Source organism: Montipora capricornis, chromosome 2 (assembly GCF_036669925.1).
Source record: "Montipora capricornis isolate CH-2021 chromosome 2, ASM3666992v2, whole genome shotgun sequence".
Lineage (NCBI taxonomy): Eukaryota > Metazoa > Cnidaria > Anthozoa > Scleractinia > Acroporidae > Montipora > Montipora capricornis.
Genome location: NC_090884.1, coordinates 27853581 through 27867909, shown reverse-complemented (window position 1 = coordinate 27867909; position 14329 = coordinate 27853581). Strand labels below are relative to the sequence as shown.

At 39.0% G+C, this 14329-nt stretch overlaps 2 protein-coding genes across 2 annotated transcripts in view; one reads left to right on the top strand and one right to left on the bottom strand.

Annotated features, from left to right (window-relative positions):
* Window positions 1-1857, top strand: part of LOC138039232 (AP-3 complex subunit beta-2-like) — a 59405-nt gene extending 57548 nt beyond the window's left edge. Inside the window, exon 31 of the mRNA XM_068885438.1 lies at window positions 551-1857. Within this exon, the coding sequence (XP_068741539.1) occupies window positions 551-852 (302 nt within the window). The 3' untranslated portion in view covers window positions 853-1857. The remainder of the gene's footprint in view (window positions 1-550) is intronic.
* Window positions 1858-5302: 3445 nt separating this feature from the next.
* On the bottom strand, window positions 5303-7216 carry LOC138039233 (protein FAM81A-like). The gene has a single exon (XM_068885439.1). The coding sequence runs from the start codon at window positions 7148-7150 to the stop codon at window positions 6071-6073; it is 1080 nt and encodes a 359-aa protein (XP_068741540.1). The 5' UTR covers window positions 7151-7216; the 3' UTR covers window positions 5303-6070.
* Window positions 7217-14329: the final 7113 nt, after the last annotated feature.

The following is a 14329-nucleotide window of genomic DNA, read 5'->3' as shown; positions in this document are numbered from 1 at the left end:
AAAACAAGTTACACGTACATGTACACTGTAAGCCTTATCAATGATGTCACAGTACGACATATTAGGGCATTACTTTCATTTTAAGATATATGTAAGGAATTTCTCTGAACCCTTTAACAGCTTTTCCTTCAGGGACATTACATTTTTGGTTTGTTTTTGAATGATATTAGTGCTGTATGGCTTATAAGAAAATTATGTTATTATTTTTCAACAAAATCCTTTCTTGTGAGGACATTCTTAAAATGTGGTTTGCAGGTTTTTAATTATTGTACCGTACTATTTTAGTCCCAGATGGAATAAGACAGGAAGGTTATAGTACTGGGGAATTTAAAATAGCTTAATTGAATTCAGTGGTTATGGTAATGACTCTGATGCAACAATTTGTTGACCAGCCCATTGGTCGACAGTCAACCAACGTCAGTTGAAAATGATGTACAGTAGTACGTGAATTGGCCAAGAATTTTTTTGCCAGTTCAGTGGGGCCCCTTGTGACAGCAACTCTAAAATCTCTTAAGTGGAATAATGCCAACTGCTGTCTCAATGATTGCAGGCAAGCTGCGTGGCTTGAATGAGAGTTCAGGAGAGCTGGAAATTCCTTCCAACTCAGCTACTGAAGACAAAGTCTGTTCCAAGGTAAAAGAGGCAGCAGCTGTCACCTGTATTGGCTCCAAACATCTCCCTGATGGTGACTCCACATACAGGTTTGCTGGTCGCACTATCTCTGGTGGAACACTTGTTCTTGTGACGGTTAACATCAAAGCCAAAGGAATGAATTGTTCTATAATTGTGAACTGTGAAAAGATGGCAATTAGCTCCATGCTTGTCAAAGAAATCAAACAAGCTTTGCAGTAACAAAGACAATCATTTTGATCAATCCAAGGCATTATTTTTTTAAATGAGAGTAGAAGTGGAGATGCTAAAAATTATTGATTAGTTTACACAGAGATGAAGCGAAGGCCACCACCTAAATGAGCCTCTAGAGCATCAGTCAAAGAATGAGATTTGACCCCAATTATTGGAATAAAAAGATCTTTCATAGGGTGAAGGACTGACTGCCCGTCTAATCAAAACTGAAGATTTTTAAAATTGGTAATGTTTTTTTGTTTTGTTTTCTTCAATTAAAGCAGTAGTATTATTAATTTTAAAAGAAATGATTGGGAAAATAATAATTATTATTGGTATTTGACATTCAGCTTTTCTTTTAACGTGGCAAATTAACAAGTGTGCTAATCGAAAAATTTTGCCCTTGCTGGACAATTTTCCCAGTGTGTAGTTGAATTGTTTACTACACGGCACATCGTTCCATTGTTGTTTTGTTTGTTCCAACTTTGGGGTAGGACTAACAGAAGAACTGGAATGAGGTATCCGTAATTCAATGAAGAACATGCATTATAAAAAGGGGTTTTTCTTGTGTCTGTGTCAATTTTGTGGCCATTCAGTGGTCAATGTTTAAGTTTTGTGCCAAAAATCTCAAAAGACAAGAGTATTCTAAAACGTATGTACTTTCATTCTGCCTTTGGGGTTGGAACACTATTCCATTCACTTTCGTCTTTGATAACAGAATGGGTGTAGTGAATATTAATTTTCATGTATTCCTCTTCAGTATTACTACCAGAAGAATGTGAATATAAAATTATAATAATTATTATTAATGTATTAAACACACAAAAGATGGAAATTCATTATTCTGGAGGGGTGGGTAGGGTTCAAAGATCCAGGAAATTCTGCAGGGGAGGGGGGTTTAAAAGCAGCCCAACTATGTCCATTTTGGTGATAATTAATTTTAATTTCATGGATTTACACACTCAAATTGATAATAATTGACATTAAAAGTCATACCTTTCTTCGGTTGTGAAGTAGCTCTTATCTGTGTGGTTATTTTGCATTAATTTTACAGTTCAAGAAAGAGCCAAATAAAGTAAAAATAGTAGAACAATATTTACTGTATCCTGCTCAGCCAAACCCTTGCAATGTAACTCAGGTCAAAATCTTTGCTAAGGTCGTATTTTAAGGGTGAGCCTTCATGAAAGGTTAGGGTCATCTCTTCATTCATGTATCAATCACTTGTGACCATTCTTTGCACCCTCCGTGCAAATATAAGAATGGCACTGCCGAAGGCTTTCCTTTAAATCCCCTTTAGCTGTAAGCCTCTGTTGTCTTTAAAAACATTGCACTAGGCAATCCCTTTATGCAGACTTTAGTTAATCACAGATTAAACAAGGCAAAAAGGAAGATGTTACAAATCCAAAGCAGTACAAACCCCTAACAGCAGGACAAAATGCTTTCAGCCTCAAAGAGATGGAAATAAAAAGCTTGCACGTTTGGGTGTGAAAAGAGATAAAGTCACTCTAAAGATGATAGTCAAGCCTTCTATGCCATGCTGCTATCTGGGATGATAAAAATACGGGGCAACTCTGCGATACCCACAAAAGGCATTTTTGGAACTATTGCATCATAATATTGTTTTACACTTCATGGATGAAAGATCATCACACTTTAAGAGTGTACAACCTGCAGAAAACTTTGGAAAAAAACACAAAGAACCACCACAGTTTAAAAAAATGGTCAAAACATCCCAGAAAATGAAAGGCCATGTTGTATATCTACTAGATCCCACTCTTAAGGAGGGGGTGGCACTTAACTACAGAAAGACAGTCAGTGGTTGCTAAGGAAGCTTTTTAGTCAAGAGCCCTTCAAAAAGGTTGCATGGATGGTTCTTTGAAGTAACTTTTTCAATGGAAATGTGACATCACTGATATAAAAAGGTGTATGCGCAACTAGTGAAGGTCCTCTGCCAAGCATTTCAATGAAAAACACGTAAAAACTCTCAGGAAATGAAAGGAAGAGGTGGTTTTTTCACTGGATCAGTTCCCATCATTTTTTGTAAACTGTAGCATGGAATTTTTTATTTGGACAAAAAATGGAACGGATATTTTGACAAGTGTATCAAAGGAGGAACTTATGACGTCCAGTGTTGAACACTTACTTTTTCACTAATTTTCCCTTTGGGCAACCAGTTTTGTTGTTTTGGTTGCCCATGGTTTTTTTGGTTGCCCACCTTCGGAAGACCTGTTGCCTATCAAAACTCAAAGGAGGCTTGTAAAAATGTCAATTTTGTGTAACATTGTGTGTAAAATGGGTTTGGCAGACCGTGACTCCTGCTGTGAGTCCATTGCATTCTAGTAGCCTTCACAGTTTTGCTTTCACCAGCATATCTTTCAGTGCTTTTCCTTTTCTGTAAGAGATCAAGGGAGATTCCCTGAATATCTCTCTGAGATTAGGCTGGTTTTGAATTAAATGCCATTTGCCCAACAGTATGTTCTTTTAATAAGCCTTTCAAAGCTGGTTGAAATTGTGTGACAAAAGGTACAATTATTTTCTTGTGCACTTGTTTGATATCAAAGTATCGTCGTGCATTTGGCCGTGCGAAAACTGGGTTCCAATGTAACAAACATTATTTTCGGAGATGTTCCTCCTTCCAATCTGTTTTGAGGTTTGTACCAATATATCTTTTAACAGAAAAATGAGTGACAGAAAAGAGATAATGATAATAATATCATGGGTGACAAATTACTCCTTAATTTAGGCGCGAAATTTCGGCGTTAATTTATAATTTTACATGTGAAATCACAAAATTGCCATGGTAACATCTCTTGTATCTCGATCAGAGCCAAGATGGCATCTAGATTTAAGACAGTGACCATTGAAGAAGTTACGAAATTAAAAGAAGCGGCAGAAAATTTAAATACATGAAAGAGCACAATTAACTGGGTGAGAGTTTTTGAGAAGTGGTGTGACGAAAATAGCCTTGAGAAAAACTTGGAGATGATTCTTCCCGAGCAGTTGGATAAAGTACTCGAGCGATTTTACGTACAATAGACCATTTTACAGCTGTGGCTAAGTTACCAGGCCTAACAATGGAAGCGAGGCTGCCGGTGACCCTGTTTTGATACAAACCTTCATGCTTTTGTAATGTTAATATGGACTAATTAGTGTTACAACAACACAATTTACATGATAAAAGCAGTGAGGTCTGTATCAATGCAAGGTCACTGGCAGCCTCGCAGCCATTCATAGGCTTGGTCGCTGAGCAAACAACTGTAAAATGGCCTATTACGGTTGTGAGCGTAATTTGTCACCCACGACATTTAAAGGTAATCAAATGGTTTTCTCGTGAAATTAGGAAATAATTTCACTTGCGTTTTGTCAAAATTTTGATAATCAGAATTTAGACAAAACGCGCGTGAAATTATTTCCTAATTTCACTTGTCGCCATTTGATTACACATACTAATTAATGCATTTATAGTGCGCAATTTTCCATAAAAATATTCAAATGCGCGTAACAGTCACTTAAAGGTAAGATCTAAGATTTAAATTTGAAAATGCACAATAAAATATTACATTAGAAAATGCTGCATACTAGAATACAAAAGACGGTAGCTACTGAGTTGTAATTATAAAAATTCTGAACTAAATATGTGTTTTAAGCTTAACTTTAAAAACATCAACAGACTTAGGGCGTCTGACATCAAAATGTAACTTTGTTATTTTTTTATAGTGTTTACGGTGACTATGTTATATTACTAGTCACTTTCTTCGTTGCCAATCAAATCGTTTCACAAAACATTACTCTAACAAAAATTCTGATTGCCCGATCGGGTAAGTCCTAGAGTTGTTTTACATGCCCATGGATGTATTTCGCTTGCCCTGCGTAATCAGGCAAGCGTTAGTGTCAAACACTGACATCATATTATTTTTTAAATCCATGATACAGATTTAGTGTTAGTAGAATGTTCTCATACATCCATGTAAGTTGTGTTAAACATTTATGAAAAACATAGTTAACCCACTCAGTTTTTAGGCATTTTCTGTTTTGGTCACATGATTTTCCAAACATGGTTGAGAGTTGAACCAGACCAAAATAATAAATAGAACATTTGGCGAAAAAAGGTAACTGTAGAGTTTAAAGGGACTCCAGAAATGATTCTTTGAAGGGTTCATAGCAACAGTTTGGTACAGCTGTAGTTAACCCTTTGACTTCCAAGCCCACCTGAACCAGGCATACATAGCATTTTACTCTGTCTTGCGCCAGACAATTTTACTCGTCAATGAGGAACCCCTGGGAGTCAATGGGTTAAGAGCCATCCCCCCTTAAGATAGTTCAAACATCCCAAAAATGCCTGTGGGCTTTAAAGATCTCTATGTTTGGGAAAATTTACCACACAATATCTTAATCTTGCATTTTTCAGATAAGTTGTGTAACTTCAACCTCCTAGAAAGCCTGCTATAAAACATCGACATTTCTATTATTTGTATTTTTATTGGTTACATAATGACTCAATCAAAGACATAGAGGAAATTATGTGGCCACATGGAGATACAAAATTTCTCTTTGAGTCGGAAGTGTTGGTATGATAAAATTTTAAATGTAAATTTATACTAAATATTTCAGTTTTCATTCTGTCAAAATCATTAGCTTCTTAAACTTTAGCAAGTCAATGTAAATAAATTTATCTTTCTCTGTACAGTATTTCACATGGCAGTGACCATCTTCAAAACATATTCTACTGTTATATACCTAGACTTTCACTCAACAAAACGAGCACTGTTATTGCTTGATTCTTGGTCACGTGCCCCTGATCAAATTCAAATGTATCCTGACCGAGATACAATTCCACAGTTGTTGCCCACTCCAGATGTTTTGCTGCGATTGTTGAAGGAAAAGTCTAAATAATTTATCTAACAAAGTACTTGATGTCTGGTCCCTCTGGAAACTAGTTAGTTTTGTTTCCCCTCGAGTCCTCTCCTAACTGTTTCCCTTGGGACCATACATTTAAGTGTATAGTATTTCCTGCTAGGGACCTTTTGTCATGTATAAGAGATGTTTCATACTGCATTGTTCAGTTGGATCAACTTTATACCCTGATAATATCCAAGGGCATCACTAGATTGGGGTACAGAAATAACTGGATTCCTAAGCTGGCCTCAATCAAATCCAGGTTTCCTTCCATTAGGAAACTTACCAAAAGACAGAATGAAAATCACATATCTGTCATCATTCCTGCTTGCTATACAAGTACCACCATCCTTAAGACATTATTTATAGCTTTCCGTAAGTCATCTTCCAGTAACTTCAGTTTTGCATGAAGGACTTTCTGCAGGCTGGAAATACTTTGGTGCACACTATTGAACCCTTGTCTGTATTCATCCTTCATCTTTCCCATTGCCTGATGCATAAACCTGTCTTGTTCAGATTCCACCTCCTTTAATCTAACCTCCCAAACGTTGTAATACTTGCTTTTCTCCTCCTCTAACATCTTATCGACTTTGGCCAGGTAATGATCCACTCGTCTTTCAAGTTTCTCTTGTCGCTCGACCATTAGACCTTCAAACCTCTCTAGCCTGGTTTGAACATCCTGGGCAATCTTAAAGTACTCTGATTCGGCCCACAAACGGTTGGACGAGATACTTCCCCGAATGTCTTCAACAACTGATTTTGTCTTTGAATCTAGTTGTACGACACGCTGGTCCGCGTCACCCTTCAATTTCTGAAGGCTGTTTTCCTGCTCCATAACATACCTATCAATTTTCAGTGACAACTTGGAAATGCTCTTGTCCTGTTCGTTGATTTGGTCGCGAATGTCTTTTATTGCAAGGCTCTGCTTTTGTCTGAAATCGTTCATTATTTCGTTGTTACTTCTTATATCTGATACAAGCCTCTGAATAGCAGAATCGCACCTAGCCATACGGCCTCTTAAATCCGTAACTCCTGCAACGTGATGAAGTTCCAAGTTTTTGACAGCTGTGCCTTGCCCTTCCACTTGGATTTGTCTGGAGCGGATTTCGCTCTCTAGTGCCTCAATTTCCCTGCTTAATCTGTTAACGACAGTCGTAATTGTTCGAATATGTTCCTGTAATAAGGTTCTTGCTTTCTTCTCGCCTTGCCAGCTTATTTGAGCAATACTTAAGCTTTCAATTATATCTTCTTTCACAGTTAGTGCCCTGTCCACAAGCGATCTTGTTGTTTTCTCTTGAAGTGCCAAACGATCTTCCAAGTTTTCCATTCGACTCAATCTCTCGTCCGTGCTGTTGTTGTTGTTGACTAGAGCAGGAAGGCTTGTTCCCTCTTTGGAGTGTGGTCTCTCCATATTTCACCACATGTAAAATCAGAAAAGATCAAACAACATTCCTCCACGCTGTTATTCATTACCTTGCGTGATGAACTAGTGCCAGTGATCGCTCGGCATAACACTCGGTGGCCTACGTAGCAAGCGTTCCAGCGGGCGAGAAGCGAACTCATTTTTCCGGAAACGCTTGCTACGCAGGCTATGTTCTCGCTATATATAGATTGTTTTCAATCATGTGATAAGACGGCCATGTTGGTGTACAAAACAATAGCAAATTATGGTTCATGTTTTGCATAGTAATAGAGTCAAATTCCCAAAAGACTTTTCTTTCTTCTGTAAACCAACATGGCGACGACGACGTCTGGTGAAAACCATCTATCATCGAAATTTACTAGTAATTCAGACGAATTTAAGTTCTTCCTTCCATCGACCAAAATTGCGTCATGGTTCACGCGCCGGAAGTTTATATAGGGTGAAATTATATTTTTCTCTCAGTTTCACTGACCTATGTAGAGTGTTTTGCACGAGGTGCAAGTTATGTAATACATGACATTTGAAGAGGTGCACCGTAACCTGAATCAGAGTTAGTAGAGGGAGACGAATCTAAACCTTAATATGTTCACACCTCTTTCATATAATCTAATTAGCTTGATAGTAATGATACGTAGACGCTCCATAAGTGTAAACTGGGTTGCCTGTGGTACCGTGTTACACAAAAACGGAAGGCACTGAGTTGGGTGGTATTGAACTGTAGCGTTTCAGATAGTTTTTTCAAGTAGGAAATCGTGTAAACCCAGAGGTCGCGCTAGCAATGGCCCTTTGGTTCACATGTTCACACGTTCACGCGATGAATTATTTTGTAATGTCCTGTCCCGTTTTGAGGTTTTCAACTTTTTTAAGCTTTGGTTATAAATTCAGTTCAAAGATAACAAAACAAGCTCTTGAGTAAAATTCTCTCGTTTCTTCTTTCAGTTAAATAGTCTGCAAAACAAACAAAGTGCAAATTGCTCTGATGGACGTTTTCCTGCATGTCTTGCAGTTGCACTAAGAGACGGTTAATTCTTGTTTACAGAGAAGCATGTTAATCCTTCGTCGCTTTCAGAGTTAAACAACGTACTTTTTCGCCAAGAAACTTCCGTCTTTGGTTTTTTTATTTTGTTGTAATATTTAACTGAATATTTACATTTCATCTGTCGGGTCAGGAAGCCTTATTTGCGAAGCGAAAAGCGAAGGAAAAGGTTAATTAATATGAAGTTTTTATTATCTGAATGATTTTGAGTTAGATTCAGCGATATATTGTTGAACAATCTTCGTGTTAATGAATAATGTAAACAATCTTCGCACTAGTAATAAAGTCGTAGCAATAAATTGGGTTAACCAAGCTTAAGTTAAAGAAATATTGTTGGCTTCCCAAATAAACTTCATTTTACACAATGGTTACAAAACAAATCTCTTTCTGAGGTTAAAAACTATAGCTGCGTATTAATTATTTGCCAGAAAAAACGCGACTAAAGCATCCTTACGAAAACTGCTCGCGTACCAAATTTCAAACAAGGTAAAAATAATAAACTCGTTTTTCGACTGGATTACGATATGGCAACCCAGTAATGAAGTCATCGAAAACGATTGCGACCAAGAGTACGCATAGAATACCATTCACATACGGGTACATACCCTCGCATACGATTACATATACAAGCGAATACTCGTAACATACGTGTACATCTGAGTAACATACAAAGAGGGGTGCGAGTAATAATGGAGCATCTCCTTCTCAACATTACCGTGACTTTTTTTCAGTTTTTCAGAATTTCTTTTTCTTATTCACTTTAATTTCTATTTTATTGATCATGTTTTGTTAATGCGATCACTTGTTTCTACAAGAACGGTAATTAATTTAAAACAAATTGTTGCTTGCCAAAAAGAAGTACCAAGTAATTGCCCAAGTTACTGAGACATGAACAAAATAAGCAGGCAACCAAACGAATTTAATGAGCAAAGAACCTTCCTCTCCTGTAGTAAAAGACTTTGTAAGTTATCAAAGTTTACGGAAAACGTCCTGTAGTCGAGGGCTGAGCGATATGTCCCCTCCAGTAAGGCGGAGACACCGTTTGTCGAACGGGTTACGTAATACTGCGCACTGTTAAAGGTGGTATCTGACAGGTGTGGGATAAAATGTGAACCGAGACCTGAGTGGGTACAGAGGCGTTCTATGTCCTTCAGAGTCTGATCGGTTAAGGCCACAATTAATTGATGGCTGGCGGCCATGATGACTATCCTCTAAAACAAAACGGTTTTTGTCAATGTTCTGGTCGAGCATACAAATAATGACATTGTTAACTCATCCTGGTTGGTATCGCAACTGTTCTGTCCGTCGTTGCACTTATAATTTCTTACTTGTTTAACATCATGTGGACTAGCCGAGTCTGACGAAGTTCTGAGCATTAAAACTTCCGCTTTCCCTAGAGACTGGGCCAGAGGGCGTGGCACTGCTTTACTGGTGTTAACTGCTTCTTTGTACACATGCTTCAAGTCGATATGAAAACAGGACTGCCTGTTTTAGTTGCATTTCGTTCTTCCTTTTACGCGTGGAAAGTCGTTCAGGAAAACTGACTTGATTTACTCGTCATATTTATTTAAACAGAAGCCAATGTCCGACCGTGTGTTGCGAGACTCGCCTGAATGCGAGGCCCGTTTAGTCAAATATCTACAAAGAAAATGAAGGCACTTACCTCAAGTGAAAGAACTATTCGTATATGTAAAGGTTTGCACTTACGACGCTAGCATAAGCGCAAGCAATATGTGCAAACGCGGGGGAGTTTTGATCATTAGTACCTTTTTCTAGGACAAAACGCACTAATTGATAACAAGTCAATGTGCTTGCGTTTGTTGCTTGTGTTTATGCTTGCGTCGTAAATGTAAATCAGCCTTAAGTGGGACGACACTCGGACCTTAAATATATCATGTAACTCAAATCAAAAGTCATGCGTGAGAACCCGTTTGTTACTCGTATGCATCCGTATGTTATCGGTATGTCACTCGCATGTACGCGTATTACAAGGAAGGATTACGTTTTGCAAACGTTGGCCGTGTAGCACTTATATTTGAACAGACTTAACTGATTAGAGTGTAATTTGAAGTATTAAGTTTCTACCCCATATGAACTGTGTGAGCGTTAGCCCTACAGATGCAAAGTTTTTTCTGTCCTTGTGTGGGCCCAGTTCCATCTGTAGGGCTAACGCTCACATGGTTCATATGGGGTAGAAACTTAGCACTCCACATTACACTCTAATCAGTTAAGTCTGTTCAAATATAAGTACTACATGGCCAACGTTTGCAAAACGTAATCCTTCCTTGTACTCGTACATGTTCATTGCCGTGACTTTAAGATCTTCAGTTCCCACGGCCTACTCCCGTCTGACCTTGTAGCTCAGTCGGTGGAGCAGCGGTGATCTAACCCGAAGATCGTGGGTTCAATTCCCACCCTGGTCAGACTTTTTCTCTGTCCTTGTGTGGGTTCATTTCCATCTGCAGGACTAACGCTCAGGTGGTTCATATGGGGTAGGAACTTAACACTTAGTATGCTTGCAGGCGTTATTTTGTACTTCGGTCGTCATATTGGACAAGAGAAAGTCGGAAGATCTGGGAGGAGAGGGTGTATTCCCCACTCCTCCCAAATCTTCCGACTTTTACTCGTCTAATGTGGCGACCCAGGGGGGGAATGAATAGTATCCCATAATGCATAGCGATTCCGTTTATATTAGCAACTGAAATCGTGACGTAATCAGTATGAACTACCATATATGCTATACCTTCACTGCGTGTCGAAAGAAAATTTTGGTGTCGAGTTGAATGATTTTACATGTGCTACATTGAAACGTAGGGAAGCTCATGTGAGCTACATCGAGTGCTTGAGCGAAGGGCTGCGATACGTAATAACCGATGTTGTTGAGAGCCGATCTGTGGATGTGTATGTCTCGCTTGCTGGTTAGAATTAATTATTCCTTCGTTTAACATAGGAAGTCTGAAAAAAGTGAGTGAAATCTAAAATCCGCGTTTGTGCGATCGCTTTCAAATGCAATGATCAAATCACAAGTGCCACTTGCTGGTGTATTTTGATAAAATCTTCGACTCCGAAAGTATGAGAAAATGTGGGTACTTCTGGGTGCTTCTCTGCCAAAAATATCGTTTCACCATTGATCTTCATGAGTGAAGTCCATATTTGGAAAAAATTCTAATGCACAACTGCATAATGTTGCTCTTTTGGCGATCAGTGTTCATAATTTTATAAAATGCTAAAAAAGGGGCTTAGAACTGATCTAAAATTAAGAAGGTTTCCCAAATTTTCGAACCGTATCTCTGGTTCTTCGGGGGACAATGAATCTAAAATTCAAAAATCACTGCTTCTTATTTTGGCTCCCAAGAGATCTTAACAGCGGCACATATGCCCTTGGGAACTCCATTCTTTCATTCACAGAGTTCTTATCGATGTTTGAGTGTAAAGACTCCAGAAAAATTCTGCGCTTGTAATTAGTTTCATTCCTTTCAAGAATTTGGCCGTAGCGTGGATGGATGTCGTGCGTGGTTCTTTCGGCATGTTGTCGGATTGCCGACTCTTTACTCGCGGCACGCGCGGGATCATGTTCCACTCTCCTCGAAGCCCAACACCGTTTGCTCTCACCAATGTAGGAGAAATCGCAGTCTTTGCATTCAACCCTGTAAACGATGCCTGCTATTTTTTCTTCCGATGGACGGTCCTTCGGTTTTTTCATTTCATTTCAACATTTCAACATAAGGACTGCTTTTAAGCCCATACGCACACTTGCTTCTGTCTTTAAAAAACCGAAGGACCGTCCATCGGAAGAAAAAATAGCAGGCATCGTTTACAAGGTTGAATGCAAAGACTGCGATTTCTCCTACATTGGTGAGAGCAAACGGTGTTGGGCTTCGAGGAGAGTGGAACATGATCCCGCGCGTGCCGCGAGTAAAGAGTCGGCAATCCGACAACATGCCGAAAGAACCACGCACGACATCCATCCACGCTACGGCCAAATTCTTGAAAGGAATGAAACTAATTACAAGCGCAGAATTTTTCTGGAGTCTTTACACTCAAACATCGATAAGAACTCATTCCATGACAAGGGAAGACCCCCGATTCTCTTTTCATGGATTTTCTTATAAGTGTCGAGCTACCCAGTCCTACCAGAAAAATACAGCATCGATTGAAGCTTTCAAACCTTGCCTAAATTGTATCGCTAGGTCCTGGAATTCGTTCACAGAAAGGCCAGAGAGACGACTTCACTCGTGTTGTGAACCACCATGTTTACAACAAAGCAATTTAGGCGTCCCAGTCTGCATGAAACCATCTCTCATCTCTGTCTCGAAAAGAACAGACACCCACGATTCTTACGTTAAGTTTATGCCTGTACAATCAACTGAAATTTCAATTCCTGGTAAAAAACCAGCTTGTTAATTTTTTTGGTAGGCTAGGTATCGGAGAGCCAGAACATTTACGCATGCACTGACGGAATGTATGAACAAGAGAGAAAAACGCAGTACCTCCAGACATGGCGCTGGAGCATCGTACCAAACGAGTCTTCCCGGGATTTCGACCCGTGCGATCGCTTTTGGACGCAGTTGACCCTTCGCTGCTTTCTGCTACCGACCTCGCCTCCCGGTACGGCATTGAGGGAGAGATATGTCGGCCCGTAAACCTTATGAGACAAATCCCACGCCTTCTCACAGCTCCAGACCGCCCTTGTCAATTTAGTGTAAGATTTCGATGGCTTATATTTTCAAGGGAAAATGTATTTTTCATATGCAGGAACACCCTTTTTTTTTAACTACTTTTATACAGCAATATGAGGAAATTTTGAATGGGCTTATTGAATAGAGATGTAGAGTTTGACTTAAGTGATAAGAGGACAGGTAATTGCAGATATAAATCTCATTACTCTCTTATTTACATCATACGGTTTCTTTGACAAGAAATTACTAAAGGCCATTTTTTTGCTAGGAGGGTAACAGCGAAAACCAGCACTACTTTGTCTCGAATTTTCTATCATAAAAACTTGTTCAGAAATCAAAAATCTACGTCAATAGCACGCAACTTGGCTACTCCTTAGTATCTGGCTAGAAATCGTCTTCTTACTACTTTTTCCTCATTTGATGAGGGCCAGTCTCCGCTTGCTTCTCAAGCAGTTGCCTCCTTCATGCCCAAAAGAAACTCTGGGTAATTCTTCCATTCCATGACAAGGGAAGACCCCCGATTCTCATTTCATAGATTTCATAGTGCTGCTAAGGATGACTAAAGATGCTAAAGCGGACGCCTGAAGACGTTTAAAGTACTGCAAGGAATGAATAAGGACGTTAAAGCACCACTAGGGATACTTGACAGTTTTGTTATGAAATGGAGCTTGTGTGTGACTGAGACCGTACACTGAAAATAAAAGCAGATTCTACACTCACAACGACATCCAATGCGACTGTAGCTGACATATGTAAAGAATAAATCAATTTTCATGTTTGTACAGAAATCATCGGAATTCACAGGTATTTTTTTGTTGTGCTGCTTCAGGTGGCTCAAACCAACGCTTCCAAGTGATGCTCTTATTAGAAGGATCGGCACCACAACGTTGTGTCATGTATTATTGTGGTACCAAATGAAACACGAATTATTGCTGAACGAGATTAAGTCATTATTGTGACGTAATATGTCACCGTGGCAACGGGTAAGGCCTGTAAAAACACCCTTTATTTTGTCTTTAGTTGCATATATCTCAAAATTAACTCGGTGACCCCCATTTTTTATTTCTGATAAGTAATCAGAAGGGCAAGATGAAACTTTCTGCAAAGTTTAAAAAAATTCTGGAGGGCGGATTCAGAGTCACGTTAATTCTGTGGTTTTTTTTAAGGTGGCTCTGAATCTTCTGGCCAGACGTTTTTTAAACTTTGCCGAAAGTTTTATCGTGGCTTTCTAATTACGTTTCAGCAATAAAAAAGGGGGTCACAGAGTTTGTTTTTGAGATATGAGCAACTAAATCCAAAATATAGGGTGTTTTTGATGGGCTTTCCCATTGCCAAGGTAGCTTATTACATCACAATAATGATCTCATCGTGTTTGGAAATGATCAGTGTTTTATATTTAGCATAACATTGCTGTTATGTGATACAGTGTTGTAGCGTCATTCGATCTAAAGA

Coding starts and splice junctions, on each gene's coding strand:
- LOC138039233 (XM_068885439.1), bottom strand. CDS start 7,150: ATGGAGAGACCACACTCCAAAGAGGGAACAAGCCTTCCTGCTCTAGTC.